Source organism: Erythrolamprus reginae, chromosome 6, assembly GCF_031021105.1.
Source record: "Erythrolamprus reginae isolate rEryReg1 chromosome 6, rEryReg1.hap1, whole genome shotgun sequence".
NCBI classification, from domain to species: Eukaryota; Metazoa; Chordata; class Lepidosauria; order Squamata; family Dipsadidae; genus Erythrolamprus; species Erythrolamprus reginae.
In genome coordinates, this window is record NC_091955.1 from 16,090,138 (window position 1) to 16,117,835 (window position 27,698).

A 27,698-nucleotide genomic window follows, 5' to 3' on the forward strand; every position below is an offset into this window, starting at 1 on the left:
GCATCAAGTTACAGTCATACAATTAGAGATGAAGAAGCTTCTTAGATAAGAAGCGAAACGTCTTCAAAAGAAAAAAACAAGGAAAGTCCAGTTGCCTCTTGAAAAAAGCACCTTTGGGACAACCATGACTTGGATGACTGAGAATCTCTACTGACCTTTTAGCTATACAATTTGGGATGAAGGCCCTTGGCATAGTGTGGAAGTTAGGAATGGATTTCCACAGGGGGGAAAAATCAGACTACAGGAGACAGGAGGACTACTCAGGTGACCCTGAGGACACAGATAAACCTCCCAGTACTTCAATAGATCCTCTAAAACAGGGGTCTCCTCCAGCCTTGGCAACTTTAAGACTCGTGAACTTCAAGTCCCAGAGTTCCTCACCAGGAAAAACTTCAAGTCCCAGAGTTCCTCAGCCAACAAAGCTTCTGACAGGATAGTGGCAAAGATGGCTGAGGAACACTGGGAGTTGAAGTCCACAAGTCTTAAAGTTCCCAAGGTTTGGAGACCCCTGCTTTAAAAGGAGGCAAATGACAAGCTGTGTGCAAAGAATAAAAATCCTTCCATTCCTCACTCTCCTATCAGAAGCTTCCTGGATGTGAAACGAAACGTCTTGGGAAAAAAGCACCTTTAGGACAACTTGGAGGACTGAGACCCTCCGCAAACGCTGAAAAGCTCCATCCAGTCCGTTTTTTCTGCATTTAACGGAGTTTTTTTTTTTTTTAAAGAAAACCCGTTTTAAGGCAGCGGCGGGGGAGTGAGTGATGCCGAGAACAGCCAGTCCCGCCCCTTTGCGACAGGAAGTATCAGCCATGGAGGAAACCCCCCCCCCCCCCATACTTACCTAGATCAACTCCTTCTGGGCTCTGCGTTCAGTTACAGCAGGGGTAGGCAAAGTTGGCTCTTCTATGACTTCTGGACTTCAATTCCCAGAATTCCTGAGCTAATCATGCTAGCTCAGGAATTCTGGGAGTTGAAGTCCACATGTCATAGAAGAGCCAACTTTGCCTATCCATGAGTTACAGGTATAGAGATCAAAAGAGGCTTGGGCATCGGGTGAATGTATGGTGGCCGGATAGTCTCGCCCTTTCTCGCGATTGGACGCGGGAGGGGGTGGACCGCGCGACTCAGAATTCCATGGTGACGTTTAGAAGAGATGTGGGCGTGGCCCATTTTTCAGTTGAACGAAGAGACGTATATTGAGAGGGTGGTTTGCCGTCTCCTTCGTCGACTTGGAATAAAACTGGTATTACGGGCTAAGTACATTTCCACTAGAAGTCATCAAAGAAACTATTTAATAATAATAATAATAATAATAATAATAATAATAATAATAATAATAATAATAATAATAATAATAATAATAACAACAACAGAGTTGGAAGGCACCTTGGAGGTCTTCCAGTCCCACCTCCTGCCTAGGCATGAAACCCTGCGTTGCTTCAGAGAGATGGTTGCCCAACATCTGCTAAAAAACTCCCAGTGTTGGGACATTCACAATTTCTGGAGGCAGGCTGTTCCCCTGATTAATTGTTCTGACTGGAAATTTCTCCTCAGTTCTAAGTTGCTTCTCTCCTTGTTTAGTTTCCACCCATTGCTTCTTGTCCTACCCTCAGGTGCTTTATAGAATAGATTGACTCCCCCCTCTTCTTTGTGGCAACCCCTGAGATACTGGGACACTGCTATCATGTCTCCCCTGGTCCTTCTTTTCATGGAACTAGCCATGCCCAGTTCCTGAAACCGTTCTTCATATGTTTTAGCCTCCAGTCCCCTAATGATTTATGTCACTCTTCTGGGCACTTTTTCTACAGCCTCAATATCCTTTTTGCATCGTGGCAACCAATACAGAATGCAATATTCCAAGTGTGGCCTTACCAAGGCCTTATAAAGTGGTATTGACACTTCATGTAATCTTGATTCCATTCCTCTGTTAATGCAGCCTAGAACTGTGTTGGCTTTTTTGGCAGCTGCTGCACACTGCTGGCTCCTATTTAAATGGTTGCCCACTAGATCCCTCTCACAGTTACTACTGTTGAGATAATAGTTGCATATGCAATTCATGGCCAAGAATCTCTTCCCCAAAGGTACTGGCAAATATGCCCGGGAAGTTTGCAGCCACCAACGTTCATTTTGGACCATCAATGTAATCTTTAGTGATTGCTGCAATCTAATCTCTAGGATTACAGAAGAAACTAATTGATGAATGGAATAGGGTACCTTGTGGTATCCTTTATTTCTGCATGGTTTACAGAAACAATACTATTCTGATTTCAACTTGAATGTCTGTAAAATATTTACCGTTAGCGAATAGTGTAGAAATCACAGACACAGAGTCATGGTTTCTGGAATGCTTTTTTCCTTTATTGGTCTCTCTGAGCAGCTTCTGGTGGGTGATGCTCTGATTCTTTGGGGCAAATAGCCTAGTTCAGTGATGGCGAATCTTTTTTGATCCACATGCCAAAAAGGAGGTTGCATTTATTTATTTATTTATTTATTTATTTATTTATTTATTCATTCATTCATTCATTCATTCATTCATTCATTCATTTATTCATTCATTTGTCCAATACACAAATACATAGGAAGAAAAATAGACATGTGGTAATATATATAAGGGTAAAAGTGAACTTAGAGGAGAGGATATATGAAAGGAAGAGAATATATATGATAGGTGAAAGAAAGGAAAGGCAATTGGACAGGGGACGAAAGGCACTCCAGTTCACTTATGTACGCCCCTTACTGGCCTCTTAGGAACCTGGAGAGGTCAATCGTGGAGAGTCTAAGGGAGACTCTCTCTCCCTCCCACCCCCCCATGGCCCCCACCATCCCGGAGACCGGCACAGCTCCATAGGTTCCTGCCCTGACGCTTCCCAGCCCACAAAGATCCAGGAGCTGAGCTGGGAAGGCACAGAAAAAGCGGCTTCCTGCCTCCCTTTTAAAGCGGGGAGGAGGGGGGAGCCGAGCGAAGGAGACAGAGGCAAAGTGGCTTGCTCTTGCTCTCCTGTCCAGGAGCTGGTCCTTCTGCAGCGGACACTCTTTTGGCCAGGAGAGAGAGAGAGTAAGCAAGAGGTTGCTACGTGCACACAAAGCGGCACTGGGATGCTCCCCTTGGCTGCTGTGGCAGTGTTTTAAAATGTGATCCTGCCTCCACGGAGAGAGAGAGAGAGAGAGACGGGGTGGCACAGCAGGTAGAGTGCTGTAGATCTGTAGGTCAGCGGTTTATTTATTTATTTATTTATTTATTTATTTATTTATTTATTTATTTATTTTATTAATCAGATTTGTATGCCGCCCCTCTCCGCAGACTCCGGGCGGCTCACAGCAATAATAATACAATGTAAACAAATCTAATATTTAAGTTAATTTAAAACCCCAATTTAAAAACCAATCATACATACTAGCATACCATGCATAAATTTTATAAGCCTAGGGGGAGAGAAAGTATCAATTCCCCCATGCCTGAAGACAGAGATGGGTTTTAAGGAGCTTGCGAAAGGCTAGGAGGGTGGGGGCAACTCTTATATCCAGGGGGAGTTGGTTCCAAAGGGTCGGGGCTGCCACAGAGAAGGCTCTTCCCCTGGGTCCCGCCAAACTGTTATGTATATTTAGCTTGGGGGTGCAGGATGAGCACATATAAAGAAATGAAGAGTTTGCTTTTAGAAAAGTGGCAATATGTTTAGAAATATTGAGGCAGCTTTTGTGAGCAGATTGATTGCAAGTCTGGCATTTTACGAAACCATCATGATCATTCATAATGTCATTGCATTTAAAGCATTGATAGCTATGATTATCAATTGTTGCTTGTTGTTCTTTTTTTCTTGTTGTTCTACATATAATTTGTACATCTACAGTCCATAATTTGGAAACTGGTATACTGGTAGTCCTCGATTTATGACCACAATTAAGCCTAAAATTTCTATTGCTAAGTAAAACAGATGTTAAATCAGTTTTGCTGTTTTCTTCCAAAGTTGTTAAGTGAATCACTTCAATTGACAAGTTAGTTACACAATTAAGTTAGTATCACTGTTCTTAAGTGAATTGGGCTTCCCCCTTAACTTTTCAGAGCTTGGAAAAGGTGATCATATGACCCTATGATCTTGTTGCCAAGCATTTCAGTTTTCATTACATGACGATGGAAGTTGTAAAATGGTCATGAGGGTGAAAAACAGTCCACCTTTTGTATGTAGAATCAAAGCCTTTGTTAATTTACATGAAAACTGGTGTTATTTCAGGAAATCTCATTGCTATCTTCTTTTAGACTTGAGATACTGAATGCTTAAACCAGTGATGATGAACCTATGGCATGGGTAGCACGCGGAGACATATATGCTGGCACGCGAGCCGTTGCCCTATCAGCTCCAACGTTCATGTCTGTGCCGGCCAATTGATTTTTGGCTTGCATAGAGGCTCTGGGAGGGTGTTTTCGGCTTCCAGAGAGCCTCCCAGGGGTTGGGGGAGGGTGTTTTTACCCTTCCCCAGCTCCAGGGAAGCCTTTGGAGTCTGGGGAGGGCAAAACAAGAACCTACTGGGCCCACCAGAATTTGGGAAACAGGCTGCTTCTGGCCTCCAGAGGGCCTTCGAGGGTTTGTGTGTGTAAGATGTTTTCGCCCTCCCCAGGCATTGAATTATGGGGATGGGCACTTGTGCATGCACGATAACACACATGCACGCTCTTTCGGCACCCAAGGGGAAAAAGGTTCACCATCACTGGGTGATGGTAAGGGTCAAAGATCTGGCTCTGTAATTATTAAGTTTCTAAAGTCTAGCACCATAGGCAACTTCAGGACAGATTTCTGAATTAATACATTGTAGAAATAATATAATGAATTAGCTACATCTTTCCAAATTAACCCCAAATTAACTTTGATTTGGCATGTACATTACAAAGAACAAGAAAGTTTAAATGTGTGTGGGAAATAAGCATGATTAATATGATGTTTAGAAGAAGTACATCAGAAAATGAGTTGAGACTTTGAATCAATCATGACAATTGTGCCATTGTTTTGGAAACAGCCTATCTCCAGTCGTTTTTAAGAACAAGATATGCAACAAAATCTTTTTGAGAATGTTAATAAACTCTGAATAACAATTCCCCATGAGATGAAAAAAGAAAATTCTACAAATTTTATAACTTAAGGAAATAAAAATGACAATTCCAGCGAACAATTGGAATAATTACCTTTTACTGAATTACAACAGACTGCTTAAAATATTGGAGAACTTTGAAGGAATTACAGAGAAACACCTTCATTTTTAAAAAAATACAAAGTTTATTTGTAAAATGGGACAATTTTTTATTCTAGGTGTTTTGGGGATTTACTTATATCTTGATATACTGATTTGGCTTACATGGTGTTAATTTTTTTACCTGTTTGTATCCATTGTCAGAACGATGAAGACACTGAGGAAATTCCTGGGGCTGCGACAGAATGTACAGGAGCAGCAGTCCCCACCGCCGAAGACCGCGCATACACCTCGCAGGTGAGAAGGAGCAGGCCTGGCCTCAATTCTTGCCTCGTCTTCACACAAACACCAAGTCTCCTCTTCATCTCCAGAGGTTTTTTCAGAACAAGATATGCAACAAAATCTTTTTGGGAATGTTAATAAACTCTGAATAAGAAATAATTCTCCATGAGATGAATTTTTTTTTTTAACAAATTTTATAACTTAAGGAAATAAAAATGACAATTCCAGTGAACAATTGGAATAATTACCTTTTACTGAATTAGAAGAGACTGCTTAAAATATTGGAGAACTTTGAAGGAATTACAGAGAAAGACTTTCATTAAAAAAAATACAAAATTTATTTGTAAAATGGGACAATTTTTTATTCTAGGTGTTTTGGGGATTTACTTATATCTTGATATACTGATTTGGCTTCCATGGTGTTAATTTTTTACTTGTTTGTATCCACTGTCAGAACGCGAATAATGGAATTGATGGGGATGCTATGGTGTGTACAGGAGCAGCAGTCCCCACCGCCGAAGACCGCGCATAAACCTCGCAGGTGAGAAGGAGCAGGCCTGGCCTCGATTCTTGCCTCATCTTCACACAAACACCAGCTCTCCTCTTCATCTCTCTTTGGTTCCTTGGGCCACCCACTCTCCCTTCAACAGGTTTCTGAGGATGGCATTTCCGCCAGTGAGGCCCCTCACCGGTCCAAAACATGTCCACGTTGGAGACTCTCTGGATGTCACTGGGAGCTGGGTAGCAGAAACATCTGCTCCTGAGGTTTCCCTCAACGCTTCTTCACTATGTGGGAAGGGGACTTTATGATCTCTTGATGGCATGAGGCGCTAAACTGGATTGTGTCTTTAAAAGAACCCCTTAAGGAAGAGTAGGTAAAGTTGGCTCTTCTATGATATGTGGACTTCAACTCTCAGAATTCCGGAGGTCGCGTGATTGACTGAGGAATTCTGGGAGTGGAAGTTCCAGAAGTCATAGAAGAGTCAACTTTGCCTACCCCTGCCTTAAAGAATAAATACCATCCCATGTTTGGAAGCTTGTAATAATAAATGGGAATAGGTTTCTGGAAATAATTAAGTTTCTTTTCCCACTTATACCAGGCACAGTGTAACTAGGACACACTGTATAGTGTGACTAACAACAGCTCATTTAGTGGCCATTCAAAGTAACGTCAGTGAAAAACTGACATATGACCATTTTTCACACTTAGGACCATTGCAGCATCCCCGTGGTCATGTGATCAGAATTCAGACACTTGGCAACTGACTCTTATTTATGATGATTGCAGTGTCCTGAAATCCTTAGATCACCTTTTGAAACCTGACAACAAAAATCAGTGGGGGAAACCAGATTCAATTAACAACTGTGATACTAATCAAAACTGCAGATATCCCCTTGACTGTGGCAAGAAAGGTCATAAAATGGAGCAAAACTTTCTTAACAAATGTCTCATTTAGCAAAATTAATGTTATGCTCAGTTGTGGTGGTAAGTAGAAGACTACCTATAACTAGAACCATATTATGCTTAATACATCAAATACCCTTTTTATAGTATTTGCCTAACAAAATGACATTCTTCCTATTAACTCTACTGTTCAAGTATCCTTTTTCATATATAGAAACAAAGAAGATTGATGGCAAAAAAAGACCTCATGGTCCATCTAGCCTGCCCTTATACTATTTTCTGTATATGCTGGCATGCGAGCCGTTGCCTTATCAGCTCCAATGTTCATGTGTGCGCCGGCCCGTTGATTTTTGGCTTGCACAGAGGCTCTGGGAGGGTGTTTTCGGCTTCCAGAGAGCCTCCCAGGGGGCGGGGAGGGCATTTTTACCCTTCCCCAGCTCCAGGGAAGCCTTTGGAGTCTGGGGAGGGCAAAACAAGAACCTACTGGGCCCACCAGAATTTGGGGAACAGGCTGCTTCTGGCCTCCAGAGGGCCTTCGAGGGTTTGTGTGCGTAAGATGTTTTCGCCCTCCCCAGGCATTGAATTATGGGTATGGGCACTTGTGCATGCACGATAACACACATGCACGCTCTTTCGGCACCCTAGTGAAAAAAGGTTCACCATCACTGGGTTAGACATTAAGGGTCAAAGGCAATGCCTCACAGAGATCTGGCTCTGTAATTATTAAGTTTCTAAAGTCTAGCACCATAGGCAACTTCAGGACAGATTTCTGAATTAAAACATCGTAGAAATAATATAATGAATTATCTACATCTTTCTAGCCCCGAATTAACTTTGATTTGGCATTTACATTACAAAGAACAAGAAAGTTTAAATGCATGTGGGAAATAAGCATGATTAATATGATGTTTAGAAGAAGTCCATCAGAAAATGAGTTGAGACTTTGAATCAATCATGGCAATTATGCCATTGTTTTGGAAACAGCCTATCTCCAGACGTTTTTTCAGAACAAGATATGCAACAAAATCTTTTTGAGAATGTTAATAAACTCTGAATAAGAATTCCCCATGAGATGAAAAAAGAAAATTCTACAAATTTTATAACTTAAGGAAATAAAAATGACAATTGCAGTGAACAATTGGAATAATTACCTTTTACTGAATTAGAAGAGACTGCTTAAAATATTGGAGAACTTTGAAGGAATTACAGAGAAAGACTTTCACTAAAAAAAATACAAAATTTATTTGTAAAATGGGACAATTTTTTATTCCAGGTGTTTTGGGGATTTACTTATATCTTGATATACTGATTTGGCTTCCATGGTGTTAATTTTTTACCTGTTTGTATCCATTATCAGAACGCGAATGATGAAATTGATGGGGATGCCATGGTGTGTACAGGAGCAGCAGTCCCCACCGCCGAAGACCGCGCATAAACCTCGCAGGTGAGAAGGAGCAGGCCTGGCCTCGATTCCTGCCTCGTCTTCACACAAACACCAGCTCTCCTCTTCATCTCTCTTTGGTTCCTTGGGCCACCCACTCTCCCTTCAACAGGTTTCTGAGGATGGCATTTCCGCCAGTGAGGCCCCTCACCGGTCCAAAACATGTCCACGTGGCAGACTCTCTGGATGTCACTGGGAGCTGGGTAGCAGAAACATCTCCTGAGGTTTCCCTCAACGCTTCTCCACTATGTGGGAAGGGGACTTTATGATCTCTTGATGGCATGAGGCGCTAAACTGGATTGTGTCTTTAAAAGAACCCCTTAAAGCAAGAGTAGGTAAAGTTGGCTCTTCTATGACATGTGGACTTCAACTCTCAGAATTCCTGAGGTCGCGTGATTGACTGAGGAATTCTGGGAGTGGAAGTTCCAGAAGTCATAGAAGAGCCAACTTTGCCTACCCCTGCCTTAAAGAATAAATACCACCCCATGTTTGGAAGCTTGTAATAATAAATGGGAATAGGTTTCTGGAAATAATTAAGTTTCTTTTCCCACTTATACCAGGCACAGTGTAACTAGGACACACTGTATAGTGTGACTAACAACAGCTCATTTAGTGGCCATTCAAAGTAACGTCAGTGAAAAACTGACATATGACCATTTTTCACACTTAGGACCATTGCAGCATCCCCGTGGTCATGTGATCAGAATTCAGACACTTGGCAACTGACTCTTATTTATGATGATTGCAGTGTCCTGAAATCCTTAGATCACCTTTTGAAACCTGACAACAAAAATCAGTGGGGGAAACCAGATTCAATTAACAACTGTGATACTAATCAAAACTGTAGATGTCCCCTTGACTGTGGCAAGAAAGGTCATAAAATGGAGCAAAACTTTCTTAACAAATGTCTCATTTAGCAAAATTAATGTTATGCTCAGTTGTGGTGGTAAGTAGAAGACTACCTATAACTAGAACCATATTATGCTTAATACATCAAATACCCTTTTTATAGTATTTGCCTAACAAAATGACATTCTTCCTATTAACTCTACTGTTCAAGTATCCTTTTTCATATATAGAAACAAAGAAGATGGATGGCAGAAAAAGACCTCATGGTCCATCTAGCCTGCCCTTATACTATTTTCTGTATATGCTGGCATGCGAGCTGTTGCCCTATCAGCTCCAATGTTCATGTGTGCGCCGGCCCGTTGATTTTTGGCTTGCACAGAGGCTCTGGGAGGGTGTTTTCGGCTTCCAGAGAGCCTCCCAGGGGGCGGGGAGGGCATTTTTACCCTTCCCCTGCTCCAGGGAAGCCTTTGGAGTCTGGGGAGGGCAAAACAAGAACCTACTGGGCCCACCAGAATTTGGGGAACAGGCTGCTTCTGGCCTCCAGAGGGCCTTCGAGGGTTTGTGTGCGTAAGATGTTTTCGCCCTCCCCAGGCATTGAATTATGGGTATGGGCACTTGTGCATGCACGATAACACACATGCACGCTCTTTCGGCACCCTAGTGAAAAAAGGTTCACCATCACTGGGTTAGACATTAAGGGTCAAAGGCAATGCCTCACAGAGATTTGGCTCTGTAATTATTAAGTTTCTAAAGTCTAGCACCATAGGCAACTTCAGGACAGATTTCTGAAAACATCGTAGAAATAATATAATGAATTATCTACATCTTTCTAGCCCCGAATTAACTTTGATTTGGCATTTACATTACAAAGAACAAGAAAGTTTAAATGCATGTGGGAAATAAGCATGATTAATATGATGTTTAGAAGAAGTCCATCAGAAAATGAGTTGAGACTTTGAATCAATCATGGCAATTATGCCATTGTTTTGGAAACAGCCTATCTCCAGACGTTTTTTCAGAACAAGATATGCAACAAAATCTTTTTGAGAATGTTAATAAACTCTGAATAAGAATTCCCCATGACATGAAAAAAGAAAATTCTACAAATTTTATAACTTAAGGAAATAAAAATGACAATTCCAGTGAACAATTGGAATAATTACCTTTTACTGAATTAGAAGAGACTGCTTAAAATATTGGAGAACTTTGAAGGAATTACAGAGAAAGACTTTCATTAAAAAAAATACAAAATTTATTTGTAAAATGGGACAATTTTTTATTCTAGGTGTTTTGGGGATTTACTTATATCTTGATATACTGATTTGGCTTCCATGGTGTTAATTTTTTACTTGTTTGTATCCATTATCAGAACGCGAATGATGGAATTGATGGGGATGCCATGGTGTGTACAGGAGCAGCAGTCCCCACCGCCGAAGACCGCGGATAAACCTCGCAGGTGAGAAGGAGCAGGCCTGGCCTCAATTCTTGCCTCATCTTCACACAAACACCAGCTCTCCTCTTCATCTCTCTTTGGTTCCTTGGGCCACCCACTCTCCCTTCAACAGGTTTCTGAGGATGGCATTTCCCCCAGTGAGGCCCCTCACCGGTCCAAAACATGTCCACGTGGCAGACTCTGTGGATGTCACTGGGAGCTGGGTAGCAGAAACATCTGCTCCTGAGGTTTCCCTCAACGCTTCTCCACTATGTGGGAAGGGGACTTTATGATCTCTTGATGGCATGAGGCGCTAAACTGGATTGTGTCTTTAAAAGAACCCCTTAAGGAAGAGTAGGTAAAGTTGGCTCTTCTATGACATGTGGACTTCAACTCTCAGAATTCCTGAGGTAGCGTGATTGACTGAGGAATTCTGGGAGTGGAAGTTCCAGAAGTCATAGAAGAGCCAACTTTGCCTACCCCTGCCTTAAAGAATAAATACCATCCCATGTTTGGAAGCTTGTAATAATAAATGGGAATAGGTTTCTGGAAATAATTAAGTTTCTTTTCCCACTTATACCAGGCACAGTGTAACTAGGACACACTGTATAGTGTGACTAACAACAGCTCATTTAGTGGCCATTCAAAGTAACGTCAGTGAAAAATGGACATATGACCATTTTTCACACTTAGGACCATTGCAACATCCCCGTGGTCATGTGATCAGAATTCAGACACTTGGCAACTGACTCTTATTTATGATGATTGCAGTGTCCTGAAATCCTTAGATCACCTTTTGAAACCTGACAACAAAAATCAGTGGGGGAAACCAGATTCAATTAACAACTGTGATACTAATCAAAACTGCAGATGTCCCCTTGACTGTGGCAAGAAAGGTCATAAAATGGAGCAAAAGTTTCTTAACAAATGTCTCATTTAGCAAAATTAATGTTATGCTCAGTTGTGGTGGTAAGTAGAAGACTACCTATAACTAGAACCATATTATGCTTAATACTTCAAATACCCTTTTTATAGTATTTGCCTAACAAAATGACATTCTTCCTATTAACTCTACTGTTCAAGTATCCTTTTTCATATATAGAAACAAAGAAGATTGATGGCAAAAACAGACCTCATGGTCCATCTAGCCTGCCCTTATACTATTTTCTGTATATGCTGGCATGCGAGCCGTTGCCTTATCAGCTCCAATGTTCATGTGTGCGCCGGCCCGTTGATTTTTGGCTTGCACAGAGGCTCTGGGAGGGTGTTTTCGGCTTCCAGAGAGCCTCCCTGGGGGCGGGGAGGGCATTTTTACCCTTCCCCAGCTCCAGGGAAGCCTTTGGAGTCTGGGGAGGGCAAAACAAGAACCTACTGGGCCCACCAGAATTTGGGGAACAGGCTGCTTCTGGCCTCCAGAGGGCTTTCGAGGGTTTATGTGCGTAAGATGTTTTCGCCCTCCCCAGGCATTGAATTATGGGTATGGGCACTTGTGCATGCACGATAACACACATGCACGCTCTTTCGGCACCCTAGTGAAAAAAGGTTCACCATCACTGGGTTAGACATTAAGGGTCAAAGGCAATGCCTCACAGAGATCTGGCTCTGTAAATATTAAGTTTCTAAAGTCTAGCACCATAGGCAACTTCAGGACAGATTTCTGAATTAAAACATCGTAGAAATAATATAATGAATTATCTACATCTTTCTAGCCCCGAATTAACTTTGATTTGGCATTTACATTACAAAGAACAAGAAAGTTTAAATGCATGTGGGAAATAAGCATGATTAATATGATGTTTAGAAGAAGTCCATCAGAAAATGAGTTGAGACTTTGAATCAATCATGACAATTATGCCATTGTTTTGGAAACAGCCTATCTCCAGACGTTTTTTCAGAACAAGATATGCAACAAAATCTTTTTGAGAATGTTAATAAACTCTGAATAAGAATTCTCCATGAGATGAATTTTTTTTTTTACAAATGTTATAACTTAAGGAAATAAAAATGACAATTGCAGTGAACAATTGGAATAATTACCTTTTACTGAATTAGAAGAGACTGCTTAAAATATTGGAGAACTTTGAAGGAATTACAGAGAAAGACTTTCACTAAAGAAAATACAAAATTTATTTGTAAAATAGGACAATTTTTTATTCCAGGTGTTTTGGGGATTTACTTATATCTTGATATACTGATTTGGCTTCCATGGTGTTAATTTTTTACCTGTTTGTATCCATTATCAGAACGCGAATGATGAAATTGATGGGGATGCCATGGTGTGTACGGGAGCAGCAGTCCCCACCGCCGAAGACCGCGGATAAACCTCGCAGGTGAGAAGGAGCAGGCCTGGCCTCGATTCTTGCCTCGTCTTCACACAAACACCAGCTCTCCTCTTCATCTCTCTTTGGTTCCTTGGGCCACCCAATCTCCCTTCAACAGGTTTCTGAGGATGGCATTTCCGCCAGTGAGGCCCCTCACCGGTCCAAAACATGTCCATGTGGCAGACTCTGTGGATGTCACTGGGAGCTGGGTAGCAGAAACATCTCCTGAGGTTTCCCTCAACGCTTCTCCACTATGTGGGAAGGGGACTTTATGATCTCTTGATGGCATGAGGCGCTAAACTGGATTGTGTCTTTAAAAGAACCCCTTAAAGCAAGAGTAGGTAAAGTTGGCTCTTCTATGACATGTGGACTTCAACTCTCAGAATTCCTGAGGTAGCGTGATTGACTGAGGAATTCTGGGAGTGGAAGTTCCAGAAGTCATAGAAGAGCCAACTTTGCCTACCCCTGCCTTAAAGAATAAATACCACCCCATGTTTGGAAGCTTGTAATAATAAATGGGAATAGGTTTCTGGAAATAATTAAGTTTCTTTTCCCACTTATACCAGGCACAGTGTAACTAGGACACACTGTATAGTGTGACTAACAACAGCTCATTTAGTGGCCATTCAAAGTAACGTCAGTGAAAAACTGACATATGACCATTTTTCACACTTAGGACCATTGCAGCATCCCCGTGGTCATGTGATCAGAATTCAGACACTTGGCAACTGACTCTTATTTATGATGATTGCAGTGTCCTGAAATCCTTAGATCACCTTTTGAAACCTGACAACAAAAATCAGTGGGGGAAACCAGATTCAATTAACAACTGTGATACTAATCAAAACTGCAGATATCCCCTTGACTGTGGCAAGAAAGGTCATAAAATGGAGCAAAACTTTCTTAACAAATGTCTCATTTAGCAAAATTAATGTTATGCTCAGTTGTGGTGGTAAGTAGAAGACTACCTATAACTAGAACCATATTATGCTTAATACTTCAAATACCCTTTTTATACTATTTGCCTAACAAAATGACATTCTTCCTATTAACGCTACTGTTCAAGTATCCTTTTTCATACATAGAAACAAAGAAGATGGATGGCAGAAAAATACCTCATGGTCCATCTAGCCTGCCCTTATACTATTTTCTGTATATGCTGGCATGCGAGCCGTTGCCCTATCAGCTCCAATGTTCATGTGTGCGCCAGCCCGTTGATTTTTGGCTTGCACAGAGGCTCTGGGAGGGTGTTTTCGGCTTCCAGAGAGCCTCCCAGGGGGCGGGGAGGGCATTTTTACCCTTCCCCAGCTCCAGGGAAGCCTTTGGAGTCTGGGGAGGGCAAAACAAGAACCTACTGGGCCCACCAGAATTTGGGGAACAGGCTGCTTCTGGCCTCCAGAGGGCCTTCGAGGGTTTGTGTGCGTAAGATGTTTTCGCCCTCCCCAGGCATTGAATTATGGGTATGGGCACTTGTGCATGCACGATAACACACATGCACGCTCTTTCGGCACCCTAGTGAAAAAAGGTTCACCATCACTGGGTTAGACATTAAGGGTCAAAGGCAATGCCTCACAGAGATCTGGCTCTGTAATTAATAAGTTTCTAAAGTCTAGCACCATAGGCAACTTCAGGACAGATTTCTGAATTAAAACATCGTAGAAATAATATAATGAATTATCTACATCTTTCCAGCCCCGAATTAACTTTGATTTGGCATTTACATTACAAAGAACAAGAAAGTTTAAATGCATGTGGGAAATAAGCATGATTAATATGATGTTTAGAAGAAGTCCATCAGAAAATGAGTTGAGACTTTGAATCAATCATGGCAATTATGCCATTTTTTGGAAACAGCCTATCTCCAGACATTTTTTCAGAACAAGATATGCAACAAAATCTTTTTGAGAATGTTAATAAACTCTGAATAAGAATTCCCCATGAGATGAAAATTTTTTTTTACAAATTTTATATCTTAAGGAAATAAAAATGACAATTCCAGTGAACAATTGGAATAATTACCTTTTACTTAATTAGAAGAGACTGCTTAAAATATTGGAGAACTTTGAAGGAATTACAGAGAAAGACTTTCATTAAAAAAAATACAAAATGTATTTGTAAAATGGGACAATTTTTTATTCTAGGTCTTTTGGGGATTTACTTATATCTTGATATACTGATTTGGCTTCCATGGTGTTAATTTTTTACCTGTTTGTATCCATTGTCAGAACGCGAATGATGAAATTGATGGGGATGCCATGGTGTGTACGGGAGCAGCAGTCCCCACCGCCGAAGACCGCGGATAAACCTCGCAGGTGAGAAGGAGCAGGCCTGGCCTCAATTCTTGCCTCGTCTTCACACAAACACCAGCTCTCCTCTTCATCTCTCTTTGGTTTGCCACCCACTCTCCCTTCAACAGGTTTCTGAGGATGGCATTTCCGCCAGTGAGGCCCCTCCCCGGTCCAAAACATGTCCACGTGGCAGACTCTGTGGATGTCACTGGGAGCTGGGTAGCAGAAACATCTGTTCCTGAGGTTTCCCTCAGCGCTTCTTCACTATGTTATAGGACAGAAATAGCTTGCACAAGCAAGGTATGTATGCAAAATTTCTTTAAATATTGGTGTTTCTTTGTATTATGTGGCTGAAACAAATTTCAACATTTCTGAAACTAACGACACATTTAATCCTAGTTATTATTAAAATGAAATGAAAGAATACTAATACTGTACCTTTAAATTTTTATTCTGTTGTGGATTATGGAACGTTCAACAATGTATATGTAAAGGAAAACTAAATTCTGCTTTTGGGACAAAAATGGTATCGAAAGGGGTATCTGCTTCTGTGTAGTAATTAAATTTATAGATAGAGTAATAGAGCTTTCACCTTTATTTATATGATTCCTTGTTTATTAAACCATCAAGACATACTACTTTCTTATATGTTTCCTGACATCTTATCACCAAAGCACAGGATTTTATTTGCTAATGTTTTTCCCAATCTATGATTCTTTATATAAAACCAAAATAATAACATTTATTATATAAATAAGTATAAGATGATACTTGCGTCCTTGTCTGTCTACACCCAATTTTAATATTAAAGATTGCTTCTTGGCATGATAGGTGGCCTTCATCAGTCTTTGTATTCCAAATTCATGGACTCAGTGTATTTTTTGGTGTATAAGACACACCTTTTTTCTCCCTAAAGGAGACTGATAATTAGGGTGCATCATATACTCTGAATGTAGCTCCCCCCCCCCCCAGCCCTAACTAGCTCTTACCTTGCAATCTCTTTCATAGTTTCTCTCTGTGAAAAATGTTTTCCAAGCCATAAGTCTTTCCAGGACTTTTCCATTGCTGTAACTTGCTCCGAGTAAGTTTCTTTCCATCCTTAGCCAGTGCTAACTTATGGTTTGCAAGCTCTTTCATTGTTACTCTCGGCCAAGAATGTTTTCCAAACCCTATCTTTGGGGGGGGGGGATTTCATTGCTTTACTTGCTCCAGATGTTACTTTGCACCCCTAACCAGGTGCTATTAATGTTAGCAAGCACTTTCATTGTTATAGTACGAGAAGAATGTTTTCCAAACCCTAAGTCTTTCCAGGTTTTTTCCCCCATTGATCTAACTAATGATGTTCCCAGCTCTTACCCGTTTGCAAGCTCTTTCATTGTTAACTCTCTGCAAAGAATAATGTTTTCCAAGCCCTAAGTCTTTGCAAGGTTTTCTCTATTGCTCTATTTGTTCCGACTATTTCTTTCCGGGTGCTAATGATATTCCCAGCTCTTACTGGCTCGTAAGGTCTTTCATTGTTATTCTGTCAGAATAAAGGTTATTTTAAGCCCTTAACCATGGGATAAAATAATGTCCTGAAGGTGACCAGACTAAGGACACTAGCCAGATGAATATCTGTTAAGCAAATTCTTTTCCCTATTTTTCTCCCCAAAAACTAAGGTGTGTCTTATACTCCAATACGTCTTATACTCTGAAAAATAGGATAATTCTTGGGCTCCTCAGCAATGTGTAATTTGTGAGAAGCGTGAGAGTGGATGTCTGTACACCTAAAATGTATTCAAATTAGGAAAAACTCTGATGAAGTGTTACCTTCTCAGAAATTATACAAACTATTAGAACCAAAGAATTGTTTGTAATCATAGACATCTATTCTCGAGCTAACAGCTACCTCTGGGAGCTTTATTCATAAAGATGTTCCTGGAGAGAACCAGTAAGTTACTTGTCCTAAAGCTACCCTGCTTAAACTTGGCAGATTCTAGGTTGCAGATTAAATTTTATGAGTTTCCACTGGAGCTGTTTCCATGGAGTTACTTTTCTGTGCAACTCAACTGAACAAATTCTTCCAGCAGCAGAAGAACGGAATTGTGAAATTGACATATTGTGAGGGTTTTAGCTTAGTAATAGTAAAACACAATTAGATTGTGTTGTGCTTTGTTGTGCTGCTAAAAGAAGTACACTGTAGATATCAATTTGATACTAGGCTAGAATTGGAATTGAACATTTCAAATTCAAGAATTTAAATAACTTAGGTGCAGTGGTACTTGAGAGAAAATTTTCTCTCACAAAGACCTGCCCGGCATATACACCGTCATTGCTCCTGCTTGATTGTGTCATACTGTGGACATTCATTTGAAATCAGCTTTGAAAAATCTTTGTTTGTGTGTGTCACCCATTCTCTGGAGTCTCATTTTACAGCATCTCACATGTGCTGTACCTTGTTCAGTCTCAGATTATAATTTTTATTTGCGTATGTATTTAAACATTTGGTAGGATTGGGGTCCTTTTAATCAGCAAGGCTGATAATTTGATTTGATTTGATTTGAATGCTGCCCATTTCCGGAGACTCGGGGCGGCTAACAGCAACAATAAAACAGTGTACAATAGGAATCTGATATTAGAAATGATTAAAAATCCATTAATGTAAAAACCAAACATACATACATACATACCATGCATGTAAAGGCCTAGGGGGAAAGAGGATCTCAATTCCCCCATGCCTGGCAGCAGAGGTGGGTTTTAAGTTGCTTACGAAAGGCAAGGAGGGTGGGGGCAGTTCTAATCTCTGGGGAGAGTTGGTTCCAGAGGGCCGGGGCCGCTACAGAGAAGGCTCTTCCCTTGGGTCCCGCCAGGCGACATTGTTTAGTTGACGGGACCCGGAGAAGATCCACTCTGTGGGACCTAACTGGTCGCTGGGATTTGTGCAGCAGAAGGCGGTCCCTGAGATAATCTGGTCCGGTGCCATGAAGGGCTTTATAGGTCATAACCAACACTTTTTATGACACATGACTATGCTTGGTATTTATAATCTATATTGGTGATAACAGTTTTGTTATACACTAGCAAAAATTAATAACACATACTTGATAGGTAATATCAAAAAAACATTCAAACATAAATGTCATAAAATTTATGTGAGGGATATGTTCAGCAGTGCCAAATATGACTTTCATTAAATTCTAGCAGTTGGTGCCACTTCTAGACATTTTGCACATGATTAGATTCAATTTGGGAGAGTCATCAGTGAGATATTGACCAAGGTGAGAAGAGGTTACATATTATTGGACATTCCTATCCCCAAGGGGATGCCATATACATAGAATGCTTATTGATTTGAAGGTTATTACCTCTGTAGGTAGAGAAGAATCTTTTTTTCCCAACTGCCCAATTAGAGGGACCCTGCTAGATAGGATTGACAAGCTATTAATGTTGAATGAAAAAAGGGCTATATTTTACTGCCATGAAATTATCCTCCAAACATTGAACTTTTGTATTTAATAAAAAGATATCATTGAAAAAAAGATTTAGTAAACCAAATATATTTGTTTAAAAAACAAATAAATCAAACCCTTTTTCACATTTAAAACAAATTTTAACACATTGGTTTTTGTTTGTTAATTTTTCTCTTTCCATACTTGCTTGCAGAAGGAGGAAGTTCAACACAGAGAGTGGAACCCAAATGACAAAGTAGAATGCCCAAAAAATGAAGACATGTAAGTTGAAACATTTGTCTTTTCATTGTCATATTTTATTTATTTTATTTATTTATTTTGTCCAATACACAATGAGGATTTTAGTGGGTATATATATATATAGAGAGAGTGATACCTTGTCTTACAAACTTAATCGGTTCCGCGACAAGGTTCTTAAGGTGAAAAGTTTGTAAGACGAAACAATATTTCCCATAGGAATCAATGGAAAAGCAATTAATGCGTGCAAGCCCAAAATTCACCCCTTTTGCCAGCCGAAGCGCCCATTTTTGTGCTGCTGGGATTCCCCTGAGGCTCCCCTCCATGGGAAACCCCACCTCCGGACCTCCGTGTTTTTGCAATGCTGCGATTTCACTGAGGCTCCCCTCGCTGGGAAACCCCACCTCCGGACTTCCATTGCCAGCGAAGCGCCCATTTTTGCGCTGCTGGGATTCCCCTGCTGTGATTCTCCTGCGGCATCACAAAAACACGGAAGTCCGGAGATAGGGTTTCCCATGGAAGGGAGCCTCAGGGGAATCCCAGCAGCACAAAAACGGGTGCTTCGCTGGCAACGGAAGTCTGGAGGCGGGGCATCCCAGCTGCGGCGGTGGGTTTGTAAGGTGAAAATAGTTTGTAAGAAGAGGCAAAAAAATCTTAAATCCCGGGTTTGTATCTCGAAAAGTTTGTATGACGAGGGGTTTGTAAGATGAGGCATCACTGTATGTATATGTGTGTGTGTGTGTATATATATATATTCTGTATATATATATACACACACACACACAGAGTAAAATGCATGATGAAAGTTATAGAGGAGATACTCATAGTAAAATATATCTATGAAAGAATAGAAAAGAAGATATAGTAATAGAACATATCAATGAAAGAATAGAAGATGAGATATAGGAATAGAAGAAAGGTATAGGAGATATAGGAGAGCAACAGGACAGGGGACGGAAGGCACTCTAGTGCACTTGTACTCACCCCTTACTGACATGGATTAAGATTAGATAACATATTAGCAGGGTGTTAAAGTAGCAGGCAAACAACTAAGTTAGTGCTTTTTATTTAACATTTGTTCTTCTGTATTAATTTTGCTTCATTAAAATGTGTCAAAATTGAATAACATATTTTTTTTCCTTTTAGTTTTATGACCAAAGAAACAAGACATCCAGGTAAAGTTTAAGGGCTAGTCAGTTAATACAATTCTGCCCCTTCCCAAATGGAAGAAGATATTACTGCTATTGTTTGCAAAAATGTTTGTTTATTTATTTAATTTGTCAAGCATATATAAGATTACAAATACAATTATAAACATGATTGTGAATACATGAAATGTATAAACATGATTATGAATACATGAGATGGTTACAAATTGTTAGGACAGGGACAGTACACACGTTAGTGCGCTGATGCACGATCCTTACAGAGGTCAACAGGAGACAGTGTAAGGCCCTAGTACCCAACATGGGGCCCATGCCCCACAGGGTGATATGGGGGAAAGTTTGGTAGGGAAGGTTTGCCTATTTGCCGATGACTCTAAAGTGTACAATAGGGTTGATATTCCTGGAGGTGTCTGTAATATGGCAAATGATTTATCTGTACTAGATAAGTGGTCAAAACAATGGAAACTGCAGTTTAATATTTCCAAATGTAAAATAATGCACTTGGGGAAAAGGAATCCTCAATCTAAGTATTGTGTTGGCAGTTCTGTGTTAGGAAAAACTTCAGAAGTGAAGGATTTAGGGGTAGTGATACCCCTGAGAGTCTCATAATGGGTGAACAGTGCAGTGAGGTAGTAGGGAAAGCAAGTAGAATGCTTAGCTGCATAGCTAGAGGTATAACAAGCAAGAAGAGGGAGATTGTGATCCCACTGTGTGGAGCGCTGGTGAGACCACATTTGGAATACTGTGTTCAGTTCTGCAGATCTCACCTATTACAAGATATTGATAAAATTGAACGGGTCGAAAGATGGGCTACAAAAATAGTGGAAGGTCTTAAGCCTAAAACCTATCAGGATGAACTCAATCTGTATAGTCTAGAAGACTGAAGGGAAAGGGGGGGACATGATGGAAATATTTAAATATGTAAAAGGGTTAAATAAGGTTCAGCAGGGAAGTGTTTTTAATAGGAAAGTGAACAGAAGAACAAGGGGGCACAATTTGAGCTTAGTTGGGGGAAAGATCAGAAGCAATGTGAGAAAATATTACTTTACTGAAGGAGTAGTAGATATTTGGAATAAACTTCTAGCAGACGTGGTTGGTAAATCCACAGTAACTGAATTTAAACATGCCTGGGATAAACATATATCCATCCTAAGATAAAATACAGAAAATAGTATAAGGGCTTGAACAAATAGAAAATTGCTACTATGTAAATGGAAATTCTGTAAAACAAGCAGTAAAAGTGTTAAATCATGAACTTCCGTGCAATCTAAGATGCAATTGACTGCAAATATTTATACCAAATATAACTTCCAGTTTAAAAATTGGAAAAGCTTGCAATAAATATAAAAATCCAGTTAAATGTTTGCCAATTTTATATAGTTACTAAGGTGCTTTATTTTTAAGGGTTTTTTTTCATTTAAACTTTTGCAATTTGATTTACCATTGTGTAAAAAAAATCTTTGTAATTTTTTGTCACTGGATGGTCTGCATTTTTATTTGTGTTTAGGTTTGGATGATACTATTTCTGACTATAGTGTAAGGTAAGATTTAAATTTTGATTTAAATTTAGAAAATTTGGGGAAAAGATAGATTCTTATTTACTTATATATATATATGCATCTCTGTTTAAGCTCTTCTGACATTATTGTCAATGATTCTTGGCCTTCAGAGGAGGATATGGTACTTTTCACCAGTCCCAAGGTAGGATTTTCTACAATGAACACTGAAAATCTCTAATAATGAGAGACTTCTTATGATACTAATTAATACTTGTTTGTGTCAAAGGAAACTTCAATTTAGATCTTAAGTTTAATGTAATATATACAGCTTGATCCGTGGTGGCACAGCGGTTAGAATGCAGTATTGTAGGTTAATTCTGCTGATGGCCAATTGGCTGCACTTTGGAAGTTCGAGTCTCACTGGCTCAAGGGGGACTGAACCTTCCATCTTTCCGAGGTCAGTAAAATAAGGACCCAGATTGTTGGGGACAATATGCCGACTTTGTAAACCTCTTAGATGGCTGTAAGGCACTGTGAAGTGATATAAAAGTCTAAGTGCTACTGCTGTCGATTGTTATAGTTAATCAGTATTCAGACTTAACAGATGAGATTCTAAATGAAATTACTGGAAAACTAAAGCGAAATATTTTAATCTGAGATTTGAGTGCAACCATGGAATAAGGATACAAGTAGAGCAGTTTAAATATCCTATCCTAGTTTTAAGAATGTGGATACTACCAGAAAAATGCCCTAATCAGAAGACATATTGTGACCTGCAACCAGAACAAAATAGTAAAATTCAGGTCTTGTTTCTAATACAGCAACATTCAAAATACTATTAACTACTTCATATGAAAGAAAATAATTCATAATATTTCACTGTGGACAATGATGAGAATTTAAAACAAATGCTTTGCTTTTTATTCTAGTTTCACAAAAGATAGGAGGGAGAGCAGGTTATTCAAGCTCCATCAATACCCACTATACAGGAAAAGAGATTAAAACATTAAAAAGAATTCATATAGTAAACAATGTAAACAGCAGTTAAGCCCATATTTTGCACCCTAGCAAAACCTATTCACGCAGCCACAGAGCTGAGCCCAGAGAAGAAATGGGCAACAGATGGTTCAATAGCAAATGCCTCTTTATTCACTGTCATACTAATAAGCACCCAAGCATATGATGTAGATTACATAAAATTGTCATTTAAATATTATGGTATAAAACTGCTCTATCACCAATAATTCTGAAATTGTTTCCATTCTCTAAATATGTGCTTTTACTTGCTTTTCTGCACTCCAGCCCTTTAACTAATTACTTGCTATTTTATTGATTGATAATTCTGCAAGTCTTCATGGTATGTAAGTATTGAAAACTAACCAGTAACTAAACATAAAATCACATAGAATAAAATACCCCAAGGTTAGAACAAAAAGTTTGCGACAGGAAGGATTTTCTAAGCTGAAGCCATTTGAAAAAGCTGTGCTGAGCTCAGGATTGAGTATGACTTCCTACTAGTATTTGGATCACTTTTTGTCATTTGAATAATATGCATAGAATTAGAATTGAAAGGGGCTATTTATTCATAAATTCAATCTCCTGCTTAATGCAATATTCCAAGCTAAAGCACCCTAGTGGCTATGTGTTTATCAATGTGGTATTATACTATGGATAAAGTTTGGACTAGATCAGGAAGATAGAAGTTCCACGCTGTTTTAAATTGCAGAATAAAATAGGAAATGGGAGGGATGATACATTTATAAGTCCAGGTTTTTTGAAAGAAGAGCAAAATGTAAAGATGGTATCGCAATGCTGGTTGCCGTGAAAACTTCTGTCCGCTTCAACTTTTATTCATAGAAACCAAAAAACCCAGATTCGGCTGCAACGAAGAAACTTCGAAAGAAGTTCCTGAAAAGATGTAAGTTGTTTGAACAAAACAAATTATGATTATTTATTTATTTATTTATTTATTTCATTCATTCATTCATTTATTTATTGGATTTGTATGCCGCCCCTCTCCGTAGACTCGGGGTGGCTAACAACAGTAATAAAAAACATCATGTAAATCCAATAGTAAAAACAACTAAAAAACCCTTATTGTAAAACTAAACATCTATACAAACAAACATACCATGCATAAATTGTAAAGGCCTGGGGGAAAAGAATATCTCAGTTCCCCCATGCCTGACGGCAGAGGTGGGTTTTAAGGAGCTTACGAAAGGCAAGGAGGGTGGGGAAAATTCTAATCTCCGGGAGGGAGTTGGTTCCAGAGGGCCGGGGCCACCACAAAGAAGGCTTTTCCCCTGGTCCCCGCCAAGCGACATTGTTTTGTTGACGGGTCCCGGAGGAGACCAACTCTGTGGGACCTGACCGGTCGCTGGGATTCGTGCGGCAGAAGGCGATCTCGTAGATACCCTGGTCCGGGGGGTATCTGGGGGACTCCACCGTCAGCCTGGCTACCTCCTCGAGCAGTGCAGGCAGGGCTGTTGATACGCAGCTGAGAGGCAGGTAACAAGTCCATGTGTACCCCTAGGTCCAGCCTCATAAGAAGGGACTCACAACCTGCAATCTCGGGAGCAGTGATCCTATGCAGCTTGAAGGTCTTCTTCTTGGCTATAATTGCCACTCCTCCCCCTCCTTCCCTGGGATCGCGGCTGGTGCCACACCTGAAACCCCGTTGGGCCCATTTCCGAGACAGGAGCTCCCCCCCCTCTGAGCCCAGCCAGGTCTCATTCACACACGCCAGGTCTGCCTCAATGTCAGGGTGCGTAGAATGTTGGGACGGGAGGAACAGCTGTGCAGGTTCAGATGGAGATTCTAAAGCACAGCTGGAAACAATTTGGAAAGCTGCAGCAGGCTTCAAAAGGGGAGGGCTTGCAAAAAGCAGTGTGGGAATTATCGTTCGGCAGTTAACAGGAACAAACATACAGGGATTCCTCAATGGACTTTTGAATCTGGAGACATTTAAAGCCTCGTTGTTTTGTATTTGATTTGGAGAACATTAGAGCTCTGAAACCCAGTCAAGAGTAATTTGCAGAAACTCGTGCGAGAGACATTTGTTGCTGGCTTCACCCATTAACCCTGACCTTTCGATCGTACACCAGGAATGAATAGTGTCTAGCAATACTTTGAATTGGCACAATTTACTATTTTATTTTATAGATAAATCAATGAAGGAAGACAAAGGTGAAGAGAGCGACACAGACTATCCGTGCTCTTCAGAAGTAGGTTTTTAAAGTAAAAAAAGCTTAAAGGGATTTAATTTGAATTGTTTTCCACACAATTACTTATAAGCTTTACTCATTTTGTATTCTCAAAGTGGCCAGTGAGAAAAATATTTTCTCAGGGAAAATATTTTTTTAATGTCAAACAATTTATTGGTATACAAAATTTTAGGAATTCATCTGCCTATTTAGATAATGTTCTACATTATATAGATAATATTTTCCATATCATTGACCTCCTTCTGTATCAACACAGAGAGGGAGAGGGAGAGAGAAATATAATAATAATAATAATAATAATAATAATAATAATAATAATAATAACCATCATCATCATCATCATTATCATAATATAATTTAGTATAGATAATGAGAATTAAGCCACTTTTTTGAAATAAGTGATATTTGAGGAAATTAGAATTATATAAAGGACTAATTTTATAATAACTGTATGCTTCAGACTATAAGACACACTGGAGTATAAGACGCACCTATAGTTTACATGTGGAAAACAAGGAAAAAAGTATTCTGAACCAAATGGTGTAGTAATATATTATTTAATAAAATACCAGTATAGCAGAATACTTTTTACAATCATGTACACTTTTTACAAACTGCAAACTTGACAGCTTTAAGACTTGTGGACTTCAACTCCCACAATTCCAGCCCCAGTCATGGTTGCTCAGGAATGGGAGTTGAAGTCCACACATCTTAAACTTGCCAAGTTTGAAGACACTTGCACACCTCTTCCCTAATCCAAAAGTTTTCAAACTTCACAGCTCTAAAACTAGTGGATTTCAACTGCCAGAATTCCTCTTCCAGTCGTACTAGATGGGGTATTTAGAAGGCAAAGATGCCCCCATTTTTAAGTGAAAAATGAGCCATTTTTGCCTGTTTTTTCACAAAATTGGAGACATCTTTTTTGGCCTTGCCCCATTCCCCAGGAGCTATCTGCAGGCTTCCCAGTCCGTTTCCCTACACACTTTTTGCAAGAAAAAGAGAGAGAAATGCCCATTATTTGATGATTTTGCCATTCTCCAGCAGCAAGAGCTCTCTGCAGGTGGAGGGTGTTTAGGACAGCAAAAATGGCTGCATTTGGTGTATAAGACGCACCGACATTTCCACACTCTTTTAGGGGGGGTGGAGTACATCTTCTTATAGTCCCACAAATACAGTATATGAAATGTAAATCGATATGATACAGAGTCCATAGTTATAAGTGAAGGCTTGCTCTAACGCTCTATAGTTTTGCATTATGAAATTGTCTTCATGCTTAAAGGCTACTTTAGTTATAAAGATATACATTTTGTGTTTAATAATTTTTTTTCTATGAGAGAAGCCACTAGAATGTGGCTTCTATTGGCACATGAGAATAGTGATAACTGATACTGAGAATTTTGGAAAACTAGTTCACTTTGCTTTTGGTCCAGAGTTATAATCAACTCATTTTAGGATACATTATTAGTTGGTGTGAGGTACTTCAGAAAAGAGATTTGAAATTTAACATCAGATCAGATTTTGTAAATGTTTTTTTTAAAATCACTTTATTTCCAGCTAAGTTTTATACTTCAATAAATAAAAATGGGAACAACTCCAATCCTCAATATGAATGCCTGTTGAAACATTTCAGTTTTAAGTACTGTAAATGCAAACCAACCATTTCTTAAAAGCTAAAGTTACAAATTAAAATGGTTTTATGTTCTCAGTAAATAAAGCTTTTATAATATGATCGGGAACTTGTTTCTTTTTTTGTATAAAAATAAAGATAAACAAAATGGTTCTATGAGTTGTATGAATTTTTCTCACATATATGTGTTTCCAATAGACCACGTCGGAAAGCCCGAGGAAACCACATCCAGCGACTGCACCGGACCAGACAGGTAGGAGGAGAACCACCGTAAAACGGTGCCTGCCACTACCAACCCCTCCAGTCAGCGCAGAAGGATACCATTTGTTTAACCAATCCTTGTTAACAGGAGAAGTTCCTGAGGATTGGAGAATGGCCAGTGTTGTGCCTATCCACAAGAAGGGCAGTAGAGAAGAAGCTGGTAACTACAGGCCAGTTAGCTTGACATCAGTTGTAGTTAAAATGATGGAGACTCTACTCAAAAAGAGGATAAATCAGCACCTAAAAAACAATAACTTATTGGAGCCAAATCAGCATGGCTTTACTGAAGGCAAATCATGTCAGACTAATTTCATCGATTTCTTTGACTATGTCACAAAGGTGTTGGATGAAGGTGGTGCCGTGGATATTGCCTACCTGGACTTCAGCAAAGCCTTTGATACGGTTCCACATAAAGAGCTGATAAATAAATTAGATCTGACCATGACAAAGGCAACGTTTCTAAGCCCCTTAATATCTGATCATTACTCAACTGTCCTGCGAGGAAAACCATGTCGAGAGTGTGCCCCCTCTCATGGGTTAGGCTCTGAACTACTTGGGTCAGGTCCATGGTGGCCATGAACTCCTGCGCCAACCCAGAGGGTTCACTGAGCGATGGCAGATTAAACTCCCCCAAGACAATAAGTCTGGGGGACTCCACCGCCAGCCTGGCTACCTCCTCGAGCAGTGCAGGCAGGGCTGTTGATACGTAGCTGAGAGGCAGGTAACAAGTCCACGTGTACCCGTAGGTCCGGCCTCATAAGAAGGGACTCACAACCTGCAATCTCGGGAGCAGTGACCCTATGCAGCTTGAAGGTCTTCTTCTTGGCTATAATTGCCACTCCTCCCCCCCTTCCCTGGGATCACGGCTGGTGCCACATCTGAAACTCTGTTGGGCCCATTTCCGAGACAGGAGCTCCCCCCCCCCCCTCTGGGCCCAGCCAGGTCTCATTCACACACGCCAGGTATGCCTCAATGTCATGGTGCGTAGAATGGTGGGACGGGAGGTGCAGCTTCAGATGGAGATTCTAAAGCACAG

General features: G+C 40.1%; 1 protein-coding gene across 1 annotated transcript in view; it reads left to right on the top strand.

Annotated features, from left to right (window-relative positions):
- Window positions 1-1,165: 1,165 nt before the first annotated feature.
- LOC139168943 (proteoglycan 4-like) overlaps window positions 1,166-27,698 on the top strand; it is a 53,846-nt gene continuing 27,313 nt past the window's right edge. Inside the window, exons 1-15 of the mRNA XM_070754725.1 lie at window positions 1,166-1,243; window positions 5,386-5,478; window positions 5,918-6,004; window positions 8,226-8,312; window positions 10,528-10,614; window positions 12,834-12,920; window positions 15,137-15,223; window positions 15,328-15,499; window positions 18,842-18,909; window positions 20,032-20,060; window positions 21,559-21,592; window positions 21,683-21,752; window positions 23,408-23,468; window positions 24,713-24,774; window positions 26,600-26,654. Coding sequence (XP_070610826.1) covers window positions 5,390-5,478; window positions 5,918-6,004; window positions 8,226-8,312; window positions 10,528-10,614; window positions 12,834-12,920; window positions 15,137-15,223; window positions 15,328-15,499; window positions 18,842-18,909; window positions 20,032-20,060; window positions 21,559-21,592; window positions 21,683-21,752; window positions 23,408-23,468; window positions 24,713-24,774; window positions 26,600-26,654 — 1,075 coding nt within the window. The 5' untranslated portion in view covers window positions 1,166-1,243; window positions 5,386-5,389. The remainder of the gene's footprint in view (window positions 1,244-5,385; window positions 5,479-5,917; window positions 6,005-8,225; window positions 8,313-10,527; window positions 10,615-12,833; window positions 12,921-15,136; window positions 15,224-15,327; window positions 15,500-18,841; window positions 18,910-20,031; window positions 20,061-21,558; window positions 21,593-21,682; window positions 21,753-23,407; window positions 23,469-24,712; window positions 24,775-26,599; window positions 26,655-27,698) is intronic.